The 23366-nt window shown below is 49.4% G+C and overlaps 1 protein-coding gene across 3 annotated transcripts; it reads left to right on the plus strand.

Moving 5' to 3' along the window:
- Window positions 1-780: 780 nt before the first annotated feature.
- Window positions 781-20929, plus strand: PRDM8 (PR/SET domain 8). 3 transcript variants are annotated; one of them, XM_070791648.1, is made up of 6 exons: window positions 781-1265; window positions 12891-13144; window positions 14121-14257; window positions 16550-16770; window positions 17894-18125; window positions 18532-20929. In XM_070791648.1, exons 4-6 carry the CDS (start codon window positions 16552-16554, stop codon window positions 20136-20138), a joined length of 2058 nt encoding a protein of 685 aa, XP_070647749.1. In that variant the 5' UTR covers window positions 781-1265; window positions 12891-13144; window positions 14121-14257; window positions 16550-16551; the 3' UTR covers window positions 20139-20929. The 3 variants fall into 3 exon arrangements, with proteins under 3 accessions (XP_070647749.1, XP_070647751.1, XP_070647750.1); XM_070791650.1 differs by having other exon boundaries at window positions 783-1265; window positions 18535-20929; XM_070791649.1 differs by lacking the exon at window positions 781-1265 and adding an exon at window positions 1501-1572.
- Window positions 20930-23366: the final 2437 nt, after the last annotated feature.

The following is a 23366-nucleotide window of genomic DNA, read 5'->3' on the forward strand; positions in this document are numbered from 1 at the left end:
CTGTGCTAATGAATGTCATCTACACCTACCAGATGTGCCACTGGGTGACATGCCAGATCTTTTACATAATGCCATTCTGCCGGACACGAGACAGCTGGGGGAGGGAGTGTCTTTTAATGCCTTGGGGTGGGAGTGAGCATGGCTTTTTTTTTTTTTTTTTTAATCCGGACTTCCCGCCACCACCCATACACCCAATCAGTTCCCCCTGCACTGAGCTAAAACCTATGGCTGAGGGCATCTCCCTCAGAGACAGCCCGGAAACTGGAGGGCTGGAGTTCGTTGGCTCTCTCCCGCATTCGTCGCCTTTCTTCTTCCTTGAGTTTCTTCTCCCCGCCCCCATCCAAATTTAGGACAGAGAATTTTTTAAGTTAAAAATATAAAAACATTGAAGTTGAAATACAAAAAAAAAAAAAAAAAGGAGAGGGGAGAAATGACATTCCCTATCCTCCGTGCCCCCATCCAACCTACGCTAAAAGTGCAAGAATGCACTCCCCCCCCCACCACCACCCCCTTCCTTTTCCACCGTCCACCGGAAACTAGATGGTATTTATCCCCAAGGATGGTATCTTGTCAGTGTCTGTCCCACGTTCTGGCTGAAAAAGTTCTCTGGAGTGATGTGGAGGTGTCCAAAAATCCACGCCGTGTGGAAGGGACTGTTTCCTGGAGTGGGATGGACAAGGTGGGAGGAAAGGGAAATGAGAAAACCACTTCTGATGGGCAGCGGGTGTGTGAGCGTGTAAGAGTGTTTTGGTCCCCACACCGCCCTCCCCCCCTCAGCTCTCCACCCCGCGAGGAGGAGGGACTGCCACGCGGGTGCCTCGCTCGTTCGCTAGAACTCCGGGTCGGGACTGCCCCGGGATTCAAGGGGGGCTCGAAAGGGGGCAGGCCTCTGCTCCCCCTTCCCAGGGGCCAGACCCCTCCCGCACATTTCCCATCACACCCCCAGGCCTCCGCTCCCACGCCGCTCGGACCCCAGCCCCCCGCGCGCCCCGGGCCCAGTCGCCCGGCCCCTTCCCTGGCACCCGCACCCCCGCCCGCAGCCGAGGCTCCAGATGGCGGCTCCTCGCGCTCGGCTCGCGGCCCCCAGACGCCGCCCGGCAGCAGCCGCCGGTCTCTCCCTCCCTCCCAGCTGCTGCGGCTGCGGAGACGGCGACTGCTCGGCGAGGAGGGCGGGTTCCTCCGCCGGCTAGGCTTGGGGTAGGAGCCGGGCCGCCGAGGGGCGCGCCGGAGCTGTGCCCGCGGGGAAGGAGCCCCGCAGGCCCCAGGTGAGGAGCGCGCGGGGTAGAGCGCGGGAGGGGAGGGAGCCTGCCCGCCACCCTGGCACCCTCACACCACCTCCGTCTCCCGACTTCCCTCCGCCGCACCACCTCCCGGTCCCCGGCGCCGCGGGCCGAGCCGGCGCGGGACCCCAGCACCCGCGGGACCGCGGAGGTGAGCGCCGCGCAGCCGCCAGGAGGGGGCGCCCAGCACCCCGGAGCCCCTGCCCGAGGGCGGATTCCGCCCGGACGTCCCGCCCCGGCCCTTGTGGAAGGCTGTCCCGGCCCGAGAGGTGCCCCCTTCTGCCGGAGAGCGGTAATGCCCACCAACTGCGACCACCCGCTTCCTCGCTTTTCTCCACTCTTCTCTCTCGCTTCCTATTTGCCTTTTTTCCCCCCCTTCTCGCTTGCCAGGTTCCCTTCCTTCTCCCCGCCTGCGCATCCTGGACCTTTCCTCTCCTTTCCCGGTCCCTTCACCCGCGCGGTCAGGGTTTGTCCGCCTCCTGGGGCGATGGGAAGGGGGGTGTATTTAGTGCCTAGGCGCTAGCTCCCCTCCGCAGGTGCATCCTGGTGGGCCCTCCGAAAGCAGCTCTGAGAATGGCGGTTCGAAAGGGTTGAGATCACCCTCTTCCTGACCTGGGTCCGTTGACTCACTTGGGGAGGGGAGTGATGCGTTTAGGAGCAGTGCTTCCCCTGAACACGGACTTCGGAATTCTCTTTACTGGACGAATGTGTGAAGTTCAGCGGCCTGGCACTGAGCCCTTTTCTCGCACCCTAGAGTCAGGACCCTTCGAGGGCATTTTCCCGTATAGAAAGCCCGATAAGACTTTAAAGTCCGCCTCCCCGGACAGTCCTCCCTGCGGTCTTCCATAGAAATTGTGCCGGTATCAGGGTAGAGGGGGGGAAGGCGCTAAAAGGTCTCGGCGCCTGGCGTCCCCTCTAATTCCCCCAGGGCTTGCGCGCGTGCCCACAGGCCCCCTGCCGGTCCCTGCGCGGGACCGTCTGGCATTAGACCCCCGAGAGTGCGTCCCGTAAGCTCCCGGTACAAATCCCCTCGGAAATATTAATCACAACCACCAGAAAATGCAAAATGTGTGCCCGCGCCGTGTCTGCCTTTTAATCCCGAACGTAATTCTGCAAGGCAGCATCAGACAGGGGCTCTATTAATCCCTTACACGAGCAAATGCAATCTCTGACCTACTAGACTTGTTTTCCTGCAATTTCACGAATAGTTGGCCTCGCTTCGCCAGAGGAATAACCAAAGACAGAGAGAAAACCGTGAGAGACTGGCGACGCGACACAGCATCGCAATAATGGGGGTGCATGTCAGTCCGGAGGTGCTCCTGCCGTAGAGTGGGATCGCCGGCCCGGAGCCCTGAAATTCCTGTAGGGGCGGTTGCGGAGTGGGCCGGTGTGGGGAAGGTCGAGTGAGGTAGGCGGCAGGCGCCCGGGGAGGTTGGAGCCCAGAGGAAATCCAGTTCTCCTTCCTCCGAAGCCTTCGGACACAAATGACCTCCTCTGGGGCTGACCCGTGGCAACGGCGCTAGGGCAGGCAGAGGGGGTCAGCTCGCTAGACGGAGGGGGTCAAGGTTTCAGCCCCTGAGGCCTGTTCCTCACACTTGAGATTTCCCTCTCCACCCTTCTGTCGTTCAATCAATCACGTTTCCCGTCTCCCGTTTTATTCAAAACCGTCTTCTAGTTCCCTCATAATCGTAATTTGCACCATTGCTTTTTATCTTTGATTAATTAGGAAATCGAAAAAGATAATGGAGGGTCGGGCCAATAAATTAGCCTCAGGAGCCGACGGACGGACGTCTGGGACTGCTGTGTGGGTGGGCACCGTCCGCGGAGGCGGTTTCGGGGCGGGGGTGGCTATGGCGCCGGTCGGACAGGAAGGGGTTAAGCGAAGGCGCGCGGTGCCTGCAGATAGGAGAGACCCGCTCGGAAACCTGCCCAGTGGGCGCGAGCAAAGACTTCTCCCGAGTGCACAGTCGCCAGTGATGTTTAGTTTTTCCTGTTTGGGTCTAGAGAGGGAGAGAGGACAAGACTGGGATAGGGTGAGGGCGGGACTCCCTATTTCTTCCAAAGACGCCTCCTTTTTAGCGGCAGAATTTGGTGTTTTCAGGTTGGGGTCTATTTCTTCCGGAGATGGAAACTTAGATTTACTCTTGCATCCTTTCCTTCCCTCTCCATTTGCCTACTGGTCTGAAAGAGGGTGGGAGGAAGGGAAGAAGCAAGGGAAGGAGAGAGAGAAAGAGATTGAGAGATTCTGTTAAGATCAAATCAGTCACTCCCTGGCCCCAGAGCAAAGCTCCTCACGTGGAGCTGTTCCCGGCCCTCTCCCAGGCGCCCGGCGGGTTTCGGATTCTTCTTTTCGCCCTCCGCGAAATCGATCACGCCTCCCAGACGGCTGAAGGGGGGCACTTTGCCACTCTTCATAGCTTCGTCCCAGCCTCTTTAGCTTTCAATTGAAAACCAATTAAAGGTTTCTATAAATCTGTTAGTTCCCCTTTTATCTGGAGACCCCTGATGCATGCGATATTGCCCTTTAGATGCCTCTTCCGTGTTTTGTTTTACAATTGTTGTATCAATATAATGCCGCCTTTCTTCTCCTGTCTCTATAGATACAGATACACAAGGCAAACCAAAGCTATTCAGTCTCCTCATTTGTCCAGCAGCCTAACAGTGGTGCCCTTTCTCTGCTGCTGCTCTCCCTGCTTCGGGAGCAGCAGTTATGGTAGAAGCAGATGGCTACTGATTGGGGGAGCTTTGTGGCTCTAATACTGAATACTTTATGGAAAAGGACTTTAGCATGCTTCGTTGGGCAGAGGAACAAGAGGATGAGATTTATGGCCAGGAAAAATAAATCTTTTCTAAGTTGCAGCTCCTTCTCACCAGTTGTTGCCTTTGCCCTGGAATGGGGTGGGGGGGTGGGGGGGTGGGCAGTGAAACACTGAGGATATGGTTTTATTTCATTTCACTCTCCTTTCTATTCCAATGCTTTTTAGTCAAGGTCTTAGAGGAGAGCAGAGGAAGAGAAGTTTATGAAATACCTTAGATTGCTGTTGCTGCATCAGTATTTTCTGCCCTTAAGAATAAAGCAGAAGGGTATGGACTTGAATGCTGTTTGGGGCCATGTTTCCCCCGATGGATTGTTAGTTCCTGGTACAGCATTATCCTCCATTATCCTATTATCTATGGAGAACAAAAAAACATATCAGTGTTCCCATCTGAAAAATCAGAGGACCCTGGTATTGAGAGGATGAGGCAAGTGATAAAGCATATGATGATATAGGTGTCTGAAAGGGTCTGAGCCTTAAAGACGACTAAGGGATACCTATGAATGTAAGCTCCTGGACTCTAAATTGAATTTTCAAGCTTTGGAGAATATATAGATCCCATCCCTCCATTAAAGGCCTCATTCACCCCTAAGATATTTCACCCCAGTATCTTCCCCTCCCAGAAGCCAAAAACAGAATGTCACACAGAAACGCTCTTAACATGCCTACTGGCAGCCAGGTGCAGAGAGATGGAGGCCAACCCCAATTCTGGGTCTCCTATTCCATTCCCAAAGACCCTTTGTCTCAATATTCAAAATGCCATTCTCTACTCAAGACACATTTGTTGAGCATCTTCCATGTTCTAAGTTCCTTTTCCCTGCCTTTCCTATTCTTTTACTTTGTCCCTAGAAACTAAAGAGGAAGAGCCAGAAGGAAAGGCATGTAGCTTTCAGAAGTGTCACCTAATTTACTGCCACAAGCTGCCTCTTCCCCGTGGTGTGCACTACCACCCAACATGGCCACATGCACCTTTACATTGTTCCTCTCTGAAGAGGATAAAAAGATTAGGAGAACTAAGATTAAAAAACTGTATTTACCCAGCATTTCAAAGTGGCAGACACTGAGATGCTTTAAATAATTAACTGTTTAGGCTCTTACCATGTGCTAGACTAAATGCCCCCAACAGGCTTATCACCTTTAATTCTTACAACCCTTTGAGTTAAGGATTATCAACCCTAGTTCACAGATCCCCTTCCTTCACAGGAAACAGGAGAACAGAGAAGCTAACCCAAGCAACTGGGCCAGCTGGGTTCTGAACCCAGGCTTGCTTTTACAATAGTCATGGTGACTCTGAGACCAATGGTGTTTCTGCTATTTTCCAAACAAGGAAATTAGACCTCAGAGAGGTTAAGTGTGTGCTCAAAGACACACAGGTAGTAGACTGCAGGCTCGGGGTTCAAATCTAAGTGTTTAGGATCCCAAATTTTGGTCCAATGGTTCCAGGACCCTTCAGAAGAAAGAGCCCACACTGACCTCTGTTACCTGTCCCTGCCCAAGCAGGAGGGTTCATGAGACTGTAGGCCTGGGGCAAAGGCACTGCGACTGCAGAGGCCCGAAAGCAGCAGTGACCGGGGCAAGGAGGCTTTGCCCCAAGCCCTGGCCTGGGACTAGGGGGCGCCGTGCAGCCCACAAGGCCCCGCGCAGACCGCGTGTGGACGTCGGGGGCGGGGCCAGGGTGCGACCACGTGGCTGAGGCCCGGCTGTAGTGCAGCTCCGGCAGCTATGAACGCTAGCGTGTGTAGGGGAGGTCCAGGAATGCCCACCCGGTCTCAGGGCCACCTGCTCCTGAGCCCCACGGTTGCGCCTCAGCCCTTTGTGGAAGAGAAAGGGCCGCGCGGCTCCCAGGCCCTGAGTCCCGGTCGGGGCCGGCGGCCGGGGCTTCAGGTTCTTCTGCCCCACCCGGCTCTGGCATTCTGGCCAGGGCACTTGAGTCGGTCAGCGCTGAGTTCCCAAGCCCATCACCCCACGGGGTCGCGCTGCCCGGATTTGCCCGCGTTTCCAACGTGCGACGCTGCCAGGTCTAAAGAAAAGACTCAGGCCGGAATGAGGGATAGAAGTCCAATCTCCCAGGATCCTGGCCGAAAAACCGCTCGTTCTACCGTAAAGTCTGTGTTTGGGCCCTTGGGGATCCCTGAACACCTGGACACATCCCTCATACCTTCTTACTTTATCCTCCAGGACTTCCTTCCTGTTAGAAACATCGAGAAATCCTCAGCCTTCACTGAGTGGCTTTGAAAGCGGGGGCACAGTACAATTCTTAAATTTTCTGAAAGGGAAGCCAAGGCAGTGTTACTATCAGTAAGAGTAGCCAGCACTGAAATAGGTGTTTAATGTGTGTTAGGCATTTTTCTCTGCGCTTGCTAAATATCAACTCAGCCCTCACAGTAACGTCATAAAAAGAGCTGTCTTTATTACCCTTGGTTCACAGAAGAAGGCCTAAAAAACGGACGGGTTAAATTCCTGCCACGCGTCAGGGGTCAGGATTTGAACAGAAGTAGATAGTTGCTCTGATAGAGTCGTGGCCTAAACTTGAGTTGTTGGTGGCCCTTCTCGGGTCAGTTCTCTAGACGTCTGAAAAGAACGTTCCTTTATGAAGGCATTGAGACCTCTCTGGGACGGCCAAGGCTGAAATGAAACTAACTCCGGCTCTTGGAAGTAATCCCTTACCATCTGCTCAGCAACTGGCTTTCCAAAGCGCGCTCGCCCTGGTTTCCTCACTGAGTCCTCCCCGCGACCCCGGAGGCAGCTCTGGCCAGCCTTAGTTCGCCCGAGGAGAAAATCCAAGGCTGGGAAAGGTCACGGGCAGCTCAGCTAGTAAAAGATCTGAAAAAGGGGATGGGGGCGCCGTGTGAGGACCGCCCAGAGGGGCCTGTGGGGGGTGGGGGGAGCTGCGGTACCCAAAAGCCCAGCGCTCCAGAAGCCTTACCACAGGAAAACTAGGCGCTTAGCAGGAGGCCAGAGTTGGCGCTAATTCCAGGGAGGCGGTAGGAGACTGGAGGACGCAGAACACTTGGAGGGGAGGGGGCTTAACTGCACTTCCTCCCACCTTAGGCCGGGGCGTGTCTGTCCCCGCACTGGGAGCGCTGCGTGTCTTCTTCTTGCTCAATGTGGCCGGCTTGCTAGCGCTGCTTCTGAAAGAGTAACCCTCCACTGAAAGCTTGTCTGGTTCTGGCCAGTGTCACTCCAAATGTGATGGGAGTGTTGTCTGCCCTCTGTGTACTGTCCGGGTAAGGCTCTCTTTGGGTCCATAGTGAGGAGACCTCCTTAGCCCACCAAGTTCATCTCTGTCATTCGGCTTTCTCTGCACTCATAGCTCTGTCCCCCTTTACTGAGACCTGCAGACTGCTGCGGGGAATCCAGATAATCAAGAATTGTCTTAGGCTAGCAAACATTTCCCTGCCTAGCCTTGAGGCCCAAATGTCTGGTCTAACTCAGCTGTGAGTGGCTTTAGGGATAGAAAAACTAATTCAGTCCCCCAGATAAGAAATGGAACTGGCTGCACTCTCAGAGCATTGACTTTCGCCAGGACATTTTCACAAGTTCAGAAGCTCCTTGGAAACTTCCTAGTATGTCAGTCAGGTAAACTGACTCTAGAATGTAGATAACACTGTGAGGCACCTGATTACATACACAAGATACTTGAGTGATATATATAAAACACATTCTTCAGAACTCTATTGTTTTGCTTCTCTGGGAGCAATTGCTTTCCTGTATGATGTCACATATTTTCTCAAAACCATCTTACATGAAAACATGCAACAAGAAGTGACTACTTTGTAGACATGCAGCCAAGAAAAATCTCTCCTTTCCCCTCGCCCCCCCACCCGCCCCCCCCCCCCACATATACATGACCATGTCTGATCAGGTATAAAATTGTTCAGACAGAATTGGATTATAGGTCTTCAGGAAACTCAACATTCAGGTCTTTAAATTCAGTGTATTTATTCTTCTCAGGAATTTGTGAATTTTTTTTCACAATTCTGGATAGTATTTATTTTTAAAGTATGGGTTTTCTTTAAAACTTTAGAGGACATTATGAATTATATCTTGGTTACCTTTATATTACATCACCAGAAGACTAGCAAATCAATGTGGAAGTTGGCTTTTCAGTAAGAAAGTATTATACAAGAGAACAAATACAAGTTTCAGTCCCCCTGCCTATCATTTTTGCCACTTTGTAATGTACATGCAATATTGCCTATAGTAGTGATGATATTACTATTGTTTGTGACCTACACTGATCATTTTTTAGTGCTGATGAAAAAAGCTCTAGGCCTTCCATCTACTATTTTGGGAGACATTCCCCCTGTGGTGCTAGATTAATACCCCCAGATTAAATTATGAAATACATGCAACTCATTTGAAATCATGAAAGATAATTTTCACTCAAACAATCCAATTTGCAAGATGACCAGGGAAGCAGTTTGTGTATGAGGACATAGTTTGTGAAAAAATCAAACTATTTCCAAGGCTCTAACAAAGTAATGTGAGTCGTCCCTGTTGTGGTGAGTGATGGATATCTATTGCCCCTATCCTTTTCATTCTTCTTCTTTTTTGCCTCCCTTTTTGTTAGAGAAAATCAGATGTCTCCTCAGGCTTCAGAAAAGTATGCCATGGACAGATTCTTAGCTAGAAAGTCCTGGGTGTGCATGCATTCTGACAAGACCCCCTTCCCAGGAGAGGAATGCTATATGCTGCTCAAAGGTTAGCTGTGATCAGGTGCCAGGGAGTCAAATCTGCCTAGTATGAACCCACTATTTCAGTAAGCATCTCTTTTAACCTAGGAGTCAAACTGGAGTCTTGTCTCTTGAGGCTCCTGCATTGGTAAGGTGGATTCTTTACCAACTGTACCACCTGGGAAGCCTAAAATAAAGGGGAAAAGAGGTAGAAGTCAGGTGCTGAGTACTGGGATAATTCCCTTGTCTTGGCTGTGTAAAGAAATTTGATGTAGAGCCTCTCAACTTGGTGGCATTCCTAAGGCCTAGAGTCAGTCTTCTCAAAATCTGATGATCCCTCCAACCTGAGACTGCTGGACACCCCTTGGTCCCCTATCTGTCTGGAAACCCTGACCCAGAGGATAAGGAGGGGCTGACTATGGCCCTGTCTACATTTTCTTCCTCTTACCCTACTCCACCTTGGAGAAGGAAATGGCCACCCACTCCAGTATTCTTGCCTGGAAAATCCCATGGACAGAGGAATCTGGTGAGTGGCTACAGTCCATGGAGTTGCAAAAGAGTCTGACACTACTTAGTAGGTAAACAACAACCCTACTCCATCTACTAAGGTATATTCAAGGACTGTATGTATGATTCTGGGGAGGACTTTGTAGCCTGAGGATTAGACGGAATATTCCTTGCTAGATCTCTAGATAGTCACCTGGGAGGGGTATAAAATCTGGGAGAATGCAGGGGGCCAGGATACTGGATAGTAGATCTGGTTCACGGGTTACATTCACACAGGTGAGCATGAGGCATTCCATTCATTTAGTGGTTGCCTTCAGGATCACCACAGTTTCCTTGCTCTGCTGGAAGTCATTTTCAGAAGCCCTTAAGCCAGCTGACTACGATTTAGATCCAGGAGAGAAAGTGAATTGCACAAAGGCTATCTAGCTCTAAGCTGAACTCCAACAGAAGGAAGGGCAAATGGAACTTGAGATCCCTCAGAGAGAAGGTTTTACAGCTATAATGATGATTGCAGTTGTAGCAACAGGATTAAGAACAGTTACCATCTATTGAGAAAGAGGAAGAGCCAAAGAGAGAAAAATGTGAGTGAGGAGTAATGATCCCTGCAGTTGGAAGCTGGAGTCCCTCTTCACAGGCTACAAAATTATCCATCCTTTGAGTCTCTGGCTGTCCTAGAATGAGCCTAGGAAACATTAATTCATTTATAACCTATTGAATCTGCTGTAACCCTTGGTGAGGAACAGACCCAGACTGATTTTGCCATGAATATTTATATAAAGTAAAGTGCCCCCTCCCCATTCCTGTAAACCTTTATCCAGTTCAGCCAATTGCCTCTTCTTGCCTCTAACTTATCCCTTAGAAAGTTCTTTATCCTCCTTGGTAAGGCTAGGGCAGTGCAGTACCCCTCCATGAAATTTCTTAATCTGTCTCCCCCAATCTCCCCATAGCTCCTTCCAGATACCTCCCTGTAGGAAACTAATATGTTTAGGAAAAAGTCTCCACCATCTATCTGCTTCTTTGGCATCATCTTGTCTTCCAGTGTGAAAATATATAATATTATATACCTATATATTTCAAACTAAGTCTTTGCTGGTGTAGTGATTTGGAGATATGATTGGAGGGAGATGAGCCAGGACTTGGAAAGGGAGAGAGAAAGAAAAATAATGTTTCATTCTTATAAAGTAATAATCCTTCTGAGTGAGTTATTCTTGGAGACTTTACCTGCCTCCTATCACACAAGTTGAGATATTTGAGGCCCTCTTTCTCTACCCTGGGAGGAAAAAGGACATTTCCATTGTAACACTCTCAAGTATCAGATTTCCTTTCTTACCCTTTCTCCACCCTCTCACTTAGGTCATAAAAGGCACCATCTCAGGAATCATTCATCAACCTCTCTCCAGCCTTCTCTTCCAAAACAATACTGCAGTTGTCTACACATGTATTTTCTGCCATAACTCCAAGAAGCCTTGTTAAAGTGGGGCAAGGCAAATACCCTCACTCTTACTGCCATCCCTCTAATAAGTTAATTGGAAATAAAATCCGAAGGAAGAGAGCTCTGAATATATGCATAAACCCATTGTTCCATGTGAATTAGATAAAAAGTATTGACCGAGATATATTTTTATAGTACTGTTTGAGGCTGAATAAATGCCTCAACCCTTCATTTAGTATCAGTGAATTCCAATAAGTAATAATTCAGGATGATTTCAAAGTGGTTTATGCACCATTTTAGCCCATAGATTTCTAGAGAAATTAAAGTAAGTTGTAGATTTTCTTTACCTCCAATTAACAGTTTTCACTTAGGTCACTTATACTACCTAACAAAATATGCTTTAGTTAAAATACTAGAAAACCCTCAAAGTAGGAATTTGAAACTTACTCTTACTATATTTGTGGGGTTTGTTGTTGTTGTGTGATCCATCTAATACATAAGACAAACAGTTGGTTGGATTCATAAAATGTAGGAATTTTTTTAAAATTTGGGGACTTTTATGTAAAATCAGTAGGGGAAATCTAATTAGGGGGCAAGATAAGTGAGATTGAGAGAATCAGATAGCTGATTCTCAATACATCTCTCTCCTCTTTGATGTGTAGAATCTTAGTTATTTTCTAGCCTGACATTTGGAAAGCCAAGCTCCCTCACCCCCAATTTCAGTGCCAAAAACATTTATTATTTTATACAGATTGGAGTCTAGGTTTCAGTACCTCAAAGAAGACATAGTCCAAATGCCCTTGATATTTAAGAAAGGAAAGGCCAGGGAAAAGAAAAATGCTTTCTGCCATTTAGATTCTAAGGTTTTCCAGAATGCTTTTATTCTGGGGTAGATCTTTTTATACTTACAATATGTAAGATTTTTTTTAAAGCGGTTTGCATGGACGGATGACTTTTCCTGGGAAAAGCAAACTTCCTATTCTCTTAAAAAACAAACAAAAACAGTAAAAGAAGGCCCTGAGGAGTGTTTTGTTCTACAGTTTGGGAATTAAGTTTGAAAACACTGCACTCCCCCACCCCCATTCCCCATCCCTTGCCACCTCCCCCTGCCCCCCACACACATTTTTGCTGTAGTTTCTTAGGGACCACAACTCTCTTATGGCTACTTCTTTATCTTAATTTGCTGTTGTTTACACCTTCTTCCTTCTCTGAATTCACTTAAGTGAATTCTAAAACACTGCAAGTTATTTTTCAGATGTTTGAGATAATTCTTTTGACACTTCTAATCCCATCACCCTTTCTTTAAACAAGTGATGAGAGATGCTTGTGTGTGTGTGTGTGTGTGTGTGTGTGTGTGTGTGAATGAGATGAGGGGAATAATGAGTGGAGCATCCAGTTATAAGCCAAATGGTGACTTTGGCTTATAACTTTGCAGATTTTTATATAGACACATATGAAAACTCTCAGCATTAAGCCTTGGTCATTACATGAGTTGCCCTTAGCCAAACTATTTTAAAGTGTGGACAAGTATAAGAGAAAAGATACGTTCAGATGGAAGGCAACTGCAGTTTGAGGTTTCTTTGAAAAGTTGATAACTAACCTGAAAATTAAGGGCGAATTCTCCCTTTACTTCCTAGTATATGGAGATTTTGCAACTTTTCTTTCTTCAAGTCAGCTTAGGCAATGGGCCCTGTCTAATCAGAAGGGTTCCGAATTTATGTGTGGGGGGCGGGGAGCGGGAGAGCAGGGAGCGCGGCTGGCCAGGGCTGGATGAAAAGAGAGGGGAGGAGCGGGGGTGACAGGAAAACTCAGTGGGAAATTCCTCGCACTGTTTTTTAATTTCTCCTCTGCAGAATTCTTTCCAGGCATCCTAGTACTGTGGGAGCCAGGGGTAAAGATGCTCCGTGCCTGGTTGCTTCACTGGGTTCCGGAGGGAGGTCTCAGAGTATCAAAGCACACACCTTTTCCTTTTAAGCTGCTCTTCGCCAACCCCCAATCCACTTACCTTGTTTGAACACAGGATACAAACTAGGCTGTCTCAAGTCCTGGCCACTTTAACTGGCTACTCGTCCGATTTATCCTAAAGCTAATGGATTGCCCTCTTCAATGTAGTGGTGGTGTGGGTGGGGCTGAAGGAATAGGACTGTCTATACCACTCAAAAGGTCTTTCTTCCCTTAGGAGCAGAGAGAGTTGAATGTCAAAAAAGAACCCCGAGACCCCCCAGCGAAAATGTGTGGCGGAATCCTGCAGAAGGAGTCAACTTTCAGGGTGTTAAAGACTTCCAGTCATTAGCATCAGCTGCTGCACTAAAGGGGCAAGCCAGCGCCTCTAAGTGGCTTAGCGCACAAACGAGGCTTCCGAGACGGTCTCGGCCACTCCATCCACTCTTCCACCACCTGCTGGACGTGAAAAGCTCTCCAGAGCCCACCTCGGTAATAATTTTTACTTTTAATTCACCTTCCCCAACCCCGGGGGTCTTAGAATACCGGCCTCCCCTGGCAGGGGACCCCATGGGGGACTAGGCGGAACGCGCCAGGCTGAGGGCGGAAGCGCAGGAAGAGCTTGCGTCTCGCAATCTGGGTTTTCTTTCCCACCCGTCTCCTCCTCAGCCCTTCTCCCGCCCGGTACTTGTGTACTGGGCCCAAAAGACCCCTGTAAATCCCCTTCGGAGGTCTGGCGGCGTCTCTACTCCATCCCTCTTACCCAACACCGTGTTCAAGGAAGGACTGAGCCAAGTTTTCACCAAAGCGCATCCTTTTTGAGTCTTGCTCTTAAGGGCTTGGTAGTGTGAGCGCTCCTGGAGAGCGCTGGTGAGGGTTTGTCAACCCCCTGGGCAACTAGCTGCGCGTATCAGCTGCGGCTGGACGGGCTAATCCACAAACCCCCTTCCCCTCCAGAAAACTCAGACTCGGGGAAATGCGCGCGGGGTCCTTGCTCGCTCTGAGTGAACAACCGTTTGCCAGGGGTTCTCCAGGTGCCAAGAGAAACGGGAAAAGGCCCTCTCCAGGTCTTTTTGGTACTTCCCTTTCCGACCCCCAAGCTGATCACCGCCCCCAACCAGTCCCAGAGGGCCCAGGCTTTCGGAGGAGTTGAGCCGGGCCGAGCTCCGAGAGGCGTTGCCACATGGGGAAAGAGCTCAGGGGCTGCGCGGGGCGCGGGCAGGCCGGCGAGACCGCTTCCAGGCAGGCGGCGCCGCCGGAGGGAGCGCCCAGCCCAGCAAAGAGTTAAAGGGAGGGGACGTGGGCTGTCACGCGTCATTGGGCAGATTATGTGCAGCAAACAAAAAGTGTGTGTCTGCGTGCCAGTCAGTCACTGCATCGGGCCCATCTGTACAACTCTCTCTTCTCTCTCCTCTCCCTACTCTCCCTGGTTTCTCTCTCTGCGTCTCTCCATCTCTCCTCCCTTTAGGCAGAGCCTACTTGACAGCAACACCAACACCTCTCGACATGGAAATACACTGATACAATAGGCAAAAGAAACACTCGTCTGCATCTCCCGGTTCCAGGTGGCCTTATTGGGGCGGTTTGATCCTGACCTTATTCCTGGTAAGTCTCTTTGCCTTGATGAGGGTGGGGGAGGCGGGGGGAGGAAGACAGGTTTGGTGGGTAGAGTGGAGAATTCTGTCCTCCGTCTTCTCATTATCCAGAAGAGGGGGAGGAAATAATTGTGGAGGGGCTTGCTACTGCCAACAGGGTTATACAAAGGGAGGGGCGGGTGGAGAGCACTTTGCCCAAGAAAAAGCCAGCGACTGGGGCGCGCGCGGCCGCCAGACAATGCCTGCCTACGGGGGAGGGCGAGCGGCTGGCAGCAGCGACGGCTTTCGGCAAGCTGGGCCGACTCTGGGAAGATGCTCCGGGCGGCTGGGAACCCGGGCCTAGCGGAGGATGCAGAGCTGCGAAAGGCTGGGCGGCGAAAGCGACCGCGCGCGGGCGGCAGAGCCCAGGCTCTCGCCCAGCGCTTATTGTGAGCGGCGTGAGGCTCGTGGCGGCCGCCACGGCGACGCGAACCCCTATTAGCGCGGCGTAGCGAGGAGCTTTTCACCGTATTGTTAGGTAGGACTGCATTTTAATGACTGCGTCCCTGCTGTTGCCCCAAGTGACGGGGCGACCTCTTGGCACAATGAGCCGTTTGTGTGAAAGAGACTTTTAAATGGAAGAGAAAAATTGGGGCCTAAAATGCTGAATTGAGGAAACTGAAAAGGAGAGAATAGAATTCGGTTGAAAAGGAGGTTCTGAGAGATGCTGAGAGATTTCAAAAAATGTATTTAAATGTGCAATTGGAGATCAGAAAGGCTACCTTGGGTGGGGTAAAATGCCCAGAGGTAAATGCTGTAGAATAATAAAGGGAGTTTCTACTTTACGGATATTTTCTCTGATTCCTCTCTGGCAGATACAGCCCATACTTGATATTTGGAGGAGATAGCAGAATGAATGGAAAAGAGGCTGACCAAAGTTTCCTGCTCTGTTAGCTGGAAAAGGGGGGGGGGGGGCGGGGAGCACTACCTTCTAATGACATTTGCAAGATTAACTGGTTAATAGACATTAAGATAAAAATGGACATTACCAATATTGTTCCAGAAAGAACAGCTTCTTAGGAAAAGAATTGGGTTTCCCTTTCCTGCTAACTGTACAAAATATACTTAAATATCTGCCAATAGCAACATTATTGAGGAAAAATCAACTTGGAGGAATCTTCTAATCAGTCAGCGAAAGTGAACAATGCAATTAGTTCAAAGCTGCTTTAAATTTTACATATGATTTGTGTTTTTTTTTGATGATAAGTCTTGTAGTGGGGGGGGTGGGTGTCCAATGGCAAAGGAAGGAAAATGTGTCTTTATGACAGCTTAATAATAAGAGAGCCCACCACTGGGGCATTACTTTCTGAATTGCTGCAGATTAAACAGCTGGAGAGCCTACTGAGGTCTACTCAAGCGGGGCTGCCCCCTCTTGCCCAGACAAGGTCCGATCTGGGGGAGCAAACATTCACCAGTCATTACACACGCAGTATTTCAGACAGGGGACACTTCAGTCCTGCTCTGTACCTGCTCACTTCATGAGGCACATGCGACTCTACCCACCCCCTTGTATAACAAGGTAACTGGGATTCACCCTCATCCATAAATAAGCATGTCGAGAAGAAAATAATTACCTCTGCTTGCTGCTTTTAATTAAAGCCTCGGAGGGACAGTGTTGGATTATGGTAATGAGCAGACACACGTCCCCTCTTGTAGGCTGCAGAGAAAGGTTAGCTGACACGGAATCAGTGGCCCTGACACTCCACTTGAAATCCATTCGCCATGCTCCGCTGTCTCTGCCTGCTCACTAGTGCTGCTCCCCTCTTTGGAAGAAAAATAAGATAAAAACCAGCTCCCGGACACCCAACTCAATACACAAGAGTAAGGGAGAGGAGCTTTCCCCTAAAGGTTAGAAGTTTCTTTCCGTCTAGAAAGTCTATAGGCTAGCAAAAAAAAATCCTTTTGTTCTCCACTTCTCTCCCCCTCCCCCCCCAGTCCTGTCTAATCCTCCCCCAAGGTAAGTCAGAAAACATTTCCTCTTTCCTAGCCCCACTTGTCTTTCTTTCTAGCAGTCAGTCCACTCTGAGCTCCCCCATCACAATTCTCTTTACATTTTTAAAGGAAAAGAAAGGACTCTTCCTTGGCATCTTTGTCATATGCCAGATTTAATCTGCCATCGGCTTTATTTTTGAAATAAGATCAATGCAAAAACCAAGCAAATTCAAGAAAAATCTGTCTAGTAGTCAGAACATTCTGCCTGGATTCAGGAAGGCAAAAGGAGGAATGTAAATTCGCTTCATCTGTCCTATGTATCTGTCTCCAGTGATGGAGGATTCGGGCATCCAGCGAGGCATCTGGGAGGGAGATGCCAAGGCTGTCCAGCAGTGTCTGACAGATATTTTTACCAGCGTTTACACCACCTGCGACATCCCTGAGAATGCTATATTTGGTCCCTGCGTCCTGAGCCATACTTCCCTGTACGACAGCATAGCTTTCATAGCTCTCAAGTCCACAGACAAGAGAACGGTCCCTTATATCTTCCGGGTAAGTCTTGGTTTATGTTCTGTAGGATATGAGGGTAATATCCTCTTAAAAACAGACTAAGAATCATTCGAATAACAAGCTGAGACAGGTTCTACATGTAGAAAATGCAGTGATACATGCAATTCTATTTTACACACCAGAAATTAGAAAAGGAAAATCAAACTCCAGAGTATTGTCAACTGATTTTTGGGAATAAGTGACAAAATTAGATTTTGAATGCCAGATGTATCTAAATCAATGCCTGGATTCTGGGCTTTCCTGAAGATGAACACCACTTCCTTAACTCTGTGGGAAATTTCACTAGGATTGAGGCTATTTGTAGGCTAAGTGCTTCCTATAAGTACTTTTCTGTAAATATTAGGTGCATTCACCTTCCAATCCCAGAGGCCTTCTGTTCCCTGGAATATTACTCTTTCTGGTTAAGCTAGCTAGTGTCTAGAGTTTGTATTTAAATAAAAGTGTTGGTGTTTTGACAATACAACATCATTCCAGCCATATGTTTGAGTGTGCAAAGTCCTGTCACTTCCTATTCTTTCTTTACAAAGAACCATTAGTTGTTTAAGCAAAAATAAGGAAGATGAGCAAAAGTCACAAAATAATTTCTAAAATCTAAGTTTGCTTTTCACTTCTAAAACAGACAAAATTCCACATACTTTTGCAATGTGGGATAATCTAGAAATCAGTTCTCAAGAGCTTAGCACTAATTTGAATTGTAAAAAAAAATTTGCTAATTTGGTATTCATCCAATATACAAAAAGACAGGACTTTTCTGGTGGTCCAGTGGTTAAGGCTCCGCCCTTTCAAAACAGGGGCACAGGTTTGATCCCTAGTCTGGCAACTAAGACCCCACTACCCCTTTGGCTAAAACACACACACACACACATACAAGCCTGACAACTTAAATAATCTGTATAATTAATGCAGCTTGCCAGGGATGTTATCTTGCCTGCCAGCTGCAAACATGAGGATGGGTCAAGTTTTTGGAAGCTTGATCTCAGATAATAATTCTTAGAGAAATAATAACAGCGGAAATGGCCCTGGCTCCTTTGACTTCATTCCCTCACAAGAGTCTCCCTCCCTCATTCCCTTCCTTCTTGTATTCTTTCTTTTCTCTAAACTGTAGGTAGACACTTCAGCGGCGAATGGTTCCTCCGAAGGTCTCATGTGGCTGCGTCTGGTCCAATCAGCCAGAGATAAAGAAGAGCAGAACCTTGAAGCCTATATAAAAAACGGACAGCTGTTTTACCGCTCTCTCCGCAGGATTGCCAAAGATGAGGAGTTACTAGTTTGGTACGGGAAAGAACTGACCGAGTTACTCTTGCTCTGCCCCTCTAGATCCCACAGCAAAATGAATGGTAGGTTGGCTCAAGACCTGCGTCCGGGCCCTTAGCTAGCAGAGGGGCGGAGGGTGGGGAGCGTTGGGGTCACTCTGGCGCCTGGGCGAGCCTTCCCTCCTTTGGGGTTCCTTGTAGAGAGCTTCTGAGATATAGTCTGGGGTGAAGCTGGGACAGCTAGGTGAGGATGAATCGGGACACGCTAGGCTTAATTCCTGCACTCTCCTCAAATCTGGAGGGAAAGTTAGACTAGGTCTTGTCCGATGTTCTTGTTTTCAGGCACTCAGACCCTGAGAGGTGAAAGAGGATTTGTGGAGGGGGTGATGGCAAACTGGCCTAGAGACGATGCTGAGTAATCGTGTGTGTGTGTGTGTGTGTGTGTGTGTGTGTGTGTGTGTGTGCGCGCGCGCGCTGTTTGCTCACTAAGCAGGGTCGTCCCCTTACACATGCCTGGAGTGCAGCCAACGTTTCCAGTTTGAGTTCCCCTATGTAGCGCATCTGCGCTTCCGCTGCCCCAAGAGACTTCACGGCGCTGATCTGAGCCCCCGAGAGGAGCAAGGCGGCAGCGTGGGTACCAAGGATCACGGAGGCGGCGGCGGCGGTGGCAAGGACCAACAGCAGTCGCAGGAGGCACCCTTGGGTCCCGGCCCGAAGTTCTGCAAAGCCGGTCCGGTCCACCACTACCCGGCCCCCTCCCCCGAGAGCGGTAACCCGCCGGCGGCTGGTGGCGGCAGCGGCGCGAAGCCGTCCACGGACTTTCACAACCTGGCGCGGGAGCTGGAGAACTCCGGGGGCGCCAGCAGCTGCTCCCCGGTGCGGAGCCTCGGCGGCGGCAGCGGCCACCAGGAGGCGGAGCTGAGTCCCGACGGCAACGCCGCGGGCATGGGCAAAGGGAAGAGGAAGTTCCCGGAGGAGGCGACCGAGGGCGGCGGCGCGGGCCTGGTGGGGGGCCGGGGCCGCTTTGCCGAGCGGGCCCTGCCGGCCTCCAAGGAGGACCTGGTGTGCACGCCGCAGCAGTACCGCAACTCGGGCAGCTACTTCAGCCTGGAGGAGAACGGCCGCCTCTTCGCGCCTCCCAGTCCCGAGACGGGAGAGGCGAAGCGCAGCGCCTTCGTGGAGGTGAAGAAGGCGGCCCGGGCGGCCGGGGGGCCGGAGGAGGCGGCCGCCGATGGCGGGGGCGCAGCCGCCGAGGAGCAGGACGCGGGCGGCGGCGGCTCCTCCTCCACGCCCGTGGCCGCGTCCCCGGCCAGCACCGAGAAGCTGCTGGCCCCGCGGCCCGGGGGCGCGCTGCCAGGCCGGCTGGAGGGCGGCAGCCCGGCGCGGGGCAGCGCCTTCACCTCGGTGCCGCAGCTGGGCGGTGCGGGCGGCGGCGGCCCAGGCGGCGGCGCGGGCGCTGGGGGCGGCGCGGGCGGGGCGGGCGGGGGCCAGGGCGCAGCGGCGGACGAGCGCAAGAGCGCCTTCTCGCAGCCGGCGCGCTCCTTCTCGCAGCTGTCCCCGCTGGTGCTGGGCCAGAAGCTAGGCGCTCTCGAGCCTTGCCACCCCGGCGACGGGGTGGGCCCCACCAGACTGTACCCCGCCGCCTCCGACCCGCTGGCCGTGAAGCTCCAGGGAGCGGCGGAGCTGAACGGAGGTTGCGGGGCCCTGCCGAACGGCGGCGGCGGCGGCGGCGGGCTGCCCAAGCAGAGCCCGTTCCTCTATGCCACCGCCTTCTGGCCCAAGAGCTCCGCCGCTGCGGCGGCCGCAGCGGCGGCGGCTGCGGGGCCCCTGCAGTTGCAGCTGCCGTCGGCGCTCACGCTGCTGCCGCCCTCGTTCACCTCGCTGTGTCTGCCCGCGCAGAACTGGTGCGCCAAGTGCAATGCCTCCTTCCGCATGACCTCCGACCTAGTGTACCACATGAGGTCGCATCACAAAAAGGAGTACGCCATGGAGCCCTTGGTGAAGCGGAGGCGGGAGGAGAAACTCAAGTGCCCCATTTGCAACGAGTCCTTCAGGGAGCGCCACCACCTCTCCAGGCACATGACCTCGCATAATTGACACGGAAAGGACCTCCGCTTTCCGCTCGCGCGCACGCACAGTCAAACCACCTGCAGGAACAAACACGCGAGGACATCCACCACCTCCTTGTGACCGAAAACATCACACCCGGAGACACTCGCACACACATAGGCACACACACGTGGTCTCCCGCAACCCTTACATCCAGATGTTTACCTGTGACCTACACCACACACACACACACACACACACACACACACACACACACACACACACACACGAGACAGGATGGTGGATTTTTGATCGGGTGGGTTGTTTGAAGGGTTTTCTTTTGAATGCACGCATTTTCACTTTCCCAAAAACAAAGGTACATTTTAAAAAATGTCATATATTGCAACATATTGATGCATTTGTCATACGTTTCTACTTAAATTATTAAGCACTTACGGTTTAGATGTAATAATTATATGTAAGGGCAAAATTTATTTTAGATATAAAGTAAAGGAGGAGGGTGAGATGCTTCCTGCGTTTCTTGATTACAGTTTGTGTTCTTACAAAAATAAGCAAAACAAATAAAAAGGAGGTAACCATTCAGTTTAAGTTTCCAGGGGGAAGTGCATGTATCATGAAATGATTATGGACTTCAATGAAGAATGTCATCATTATGTAAATATGTATTTTCTTTTAATACAAAGTGTAATTTTGTGCCAGTGAAATGGAGTCTGAATAGTTATGTGTTTCTTTTATCCCTGGAAAGATTTATTAAACTTTATAGATTATCTGGGTATGTTGGATGCTTTGACAATAAATGACTATTTTCCTCAAAGCAATTATTGGGAAAGTGTTTTAAAATGTTTTTTGTAGCTAAAGGCTACACTTTTGAGTGCGTGCTCAGTTGCTTAGTAGTGTCTGACTCTTTCCAACCCTTGGTTCCTCTGTCCATGGGATTATACTCTGAGTAGATACCATGTATTTTCATTGAGCCCCTGAAAAGAAGAAACTGCAAAAGAGAGGAATGATAAACCCTGCCCCACTTGTATTATTTACTCTAAGCCAATTTTGAGCCTAAAAGTGAGAAGACAAGGTGATTATTGGGAAATCTTTATCTGGAAAGTGTTGCACTTCTTGATCAAAGCACAAATCATTTAAACTAAGATGCCTGCCATGAAGCTAACCAGTGTCTGGGATGTCAACATTTTCAGCAGTAGGATAAGTAGCATCTTCACAAGTGGCCAAAGACAAATGATTTTCAGACCTGGATCAGGGACAACAGGTGAAAAGCCCATTTTTGGTTCTTACTAGTGATGCTTGCATGGAGGGGTATCTTGTGCTCTAGAACCCTTTGGCTTTCTGTCATTAGTCATTAAGAGACCCTTGGGAGAGTTTCTCCAGAAACTAAGGTGAAATGACCATGGTAGTCTATGTATTGCAAGGCCCTCTAAAGTTCTGAAGAGCTGCACAGCCTCTGGAAAAAACTAGCCCTGAAGTATTACAATACAGACCTAATAAATTTCCTCTTCTCCCTGCCCTTCCTCTTATGAAAAGTCCCTCTGTACTCTTCATATATTGATGATAGTTCTTAAATAGTGTATGTATGTAAGTGTATGTGGTATGTAGAAATCAGTAGATCAAAACCAAATGGTCCTTTAAGTCTCAGGGTAGCATGCACTTAATCCATGGGCATCTTCAGAGTGGTCATTCTACAGGTGCTCTAGTAACCAATACTACACTGGTGTATGTATCACAGGAGGTGTTCCTTCCCATTTTTAATTCCTTCATGTCTTGCCAACCCTCCCCTATGTCAGAAGGAGAGTATTTGTGAAAAGTTCTGAAATGGGAGACTTGTACAAGGTCTTATTGCAGACCTTCAATGGCCTTCCCTAAAAGGATTTTAAAGACTTCATTATCTTAAGGGGACTACATAGCAAGTTACAATTAGGTAAACAGAGACTAGGGGTAGGGCAGAGATGGATCCATAGTGTGACCACTGAGATGGGTGAAAAAACAGGTTGACTTCTTAAGATTACCCAAGTACTTTTTGTGCTACATTTCTTTGAGACCTGGTCTCAGTTTTCCTAAGCAACAGTCTGATTATCTGAAACACTAATCCCCAGCAAGATGTGATGAGAAGAACAGTCCAAAATTCCTGTTCTGTTTCTGCTCTGCATGATTAGTAGGACTTGCATCATTATTGTTGGTATCATTACTTTATCTGCATTTTGCTTTTCTTGTCTGTGCAATGAGTGAGACAGGTTCTGCTATCTTTAAAGTACTTTTAGCACTGGGGAGTTGTTTTTTCTAACAGGCTAATCAGGCTCCAATTAAATCTAAAGAAGGCTTTCTAGAGAAAAAAGCAAGATTGGTTTGGAGCAAATTTGATGGCAAGAAATCAGAAAGATATTTGGGAACAAATAGAAGGTGGATTTCAAAGATCCTTACATCACAACCCTTAAGAGGCTGACCAAATTATCCATGCCTAGAACACTAGTGAATCCCTAGAGCAAAAGTTTCTTAAAAACAAGCCAACCAACCACCAAGTCAACCAATCAAGGTTGCCTGGGGCCTAACTTTAAAAACAAAAACCCAATAACAAACACAAACCTTGAATGTGCCTTCATTTCTATCCCATCCTTCCAGAATCTTCCTTTCACTATGGTGGCTAGATTACCTGTTGGGTAGTCAAAGGTGAACTCAAGTCTAAAGAAACAGTAAGTAAATACTGCTTCTTGAAAAGGACTTCTCCATAGTCTAAGGCTGCTGTCTGTGGTGTCACACGGAGTCTGACACAACTGAAGCGACTTAGCAGCAGTAGCAGCAGCATAGTCTAGAATCTTTTTTTTTTTTTTTTTAAAGGATATGTGTAGACACTTTGGAGCTTCTCCTGTGTTTTCTTTTGTATGGTAATTAAATACTCAATCTGGAAGAAAACTGAACCTTGACTGAGCTAATGCCCAGGTGATCAGGTAGCTGTGTGAGTGGCAGACACTTTAGGGCTGGGCAGTTTTGCTGAACAATCTACCTAGGAGACGTTTTTTGGGCGGGAAGCAGTAGGGGAAGGGTGCCCAAAGCTAGTTTTGCCTTCAGCCAAGGCAAACTGAGAAATGTTTTAATGTTGCATGTTCAAGCGTTTGGATGTATCAACTTTCTCGGATGAGAGTTTCTAAAATTCCATAATCCCACCCATCTGCCAAACTAGCTGAGGTTGCCGGCTGAAGCCATTGGCGTAAATGTCTACACACAGCTGCGGGGGAAACAAGGTCATAGGGT

This window comes from Bos indicus, chromosome 6 (assembly GCF_029378745.1).
Source record: "Bos indicus isolate NIAB-ARS_2022 breed Sahiwal x Tharparkar chromosome 6, NIAB-ARS_B.indTharparkar_mat_pri_1.0, whole genome shotgun sequence".
Taxonomy (NCBI): domain Eukaryota; kingdom Metazoa; phylum Chordata; class Mammalia; order Artiodactyla; family Bovidae; genus Bos; species Bos indicus.

What these genes read in the sequence shown, in the direction of transcription:
- PRDM8 (XM_070791648.1), top strand. Translation starts at nt 16,552, where the DNA reads ATGGAGGATTCGGGCATCCAGCGAGGCATCTGGGAGGGAGATGCCAAG. An exon ending in CGGTCCCTTATATCTTCCGG is followed by an intron (nt 16,771 to 17,893) that starts GTAAGTCTTGGT and finishes TCTAAACTGTAG; the next exon opens with GTAGACACTTCAGCGGCGAA. An exon ending in ATCCCACAGCAAAATGAATG is followed by an intron (nt 18,126 to 18,531) that starts GTAGGTTGGCTC and finishes TTGCTCACTAAG; the next exon opens with CAGGGTCGTCCCCTTACACA.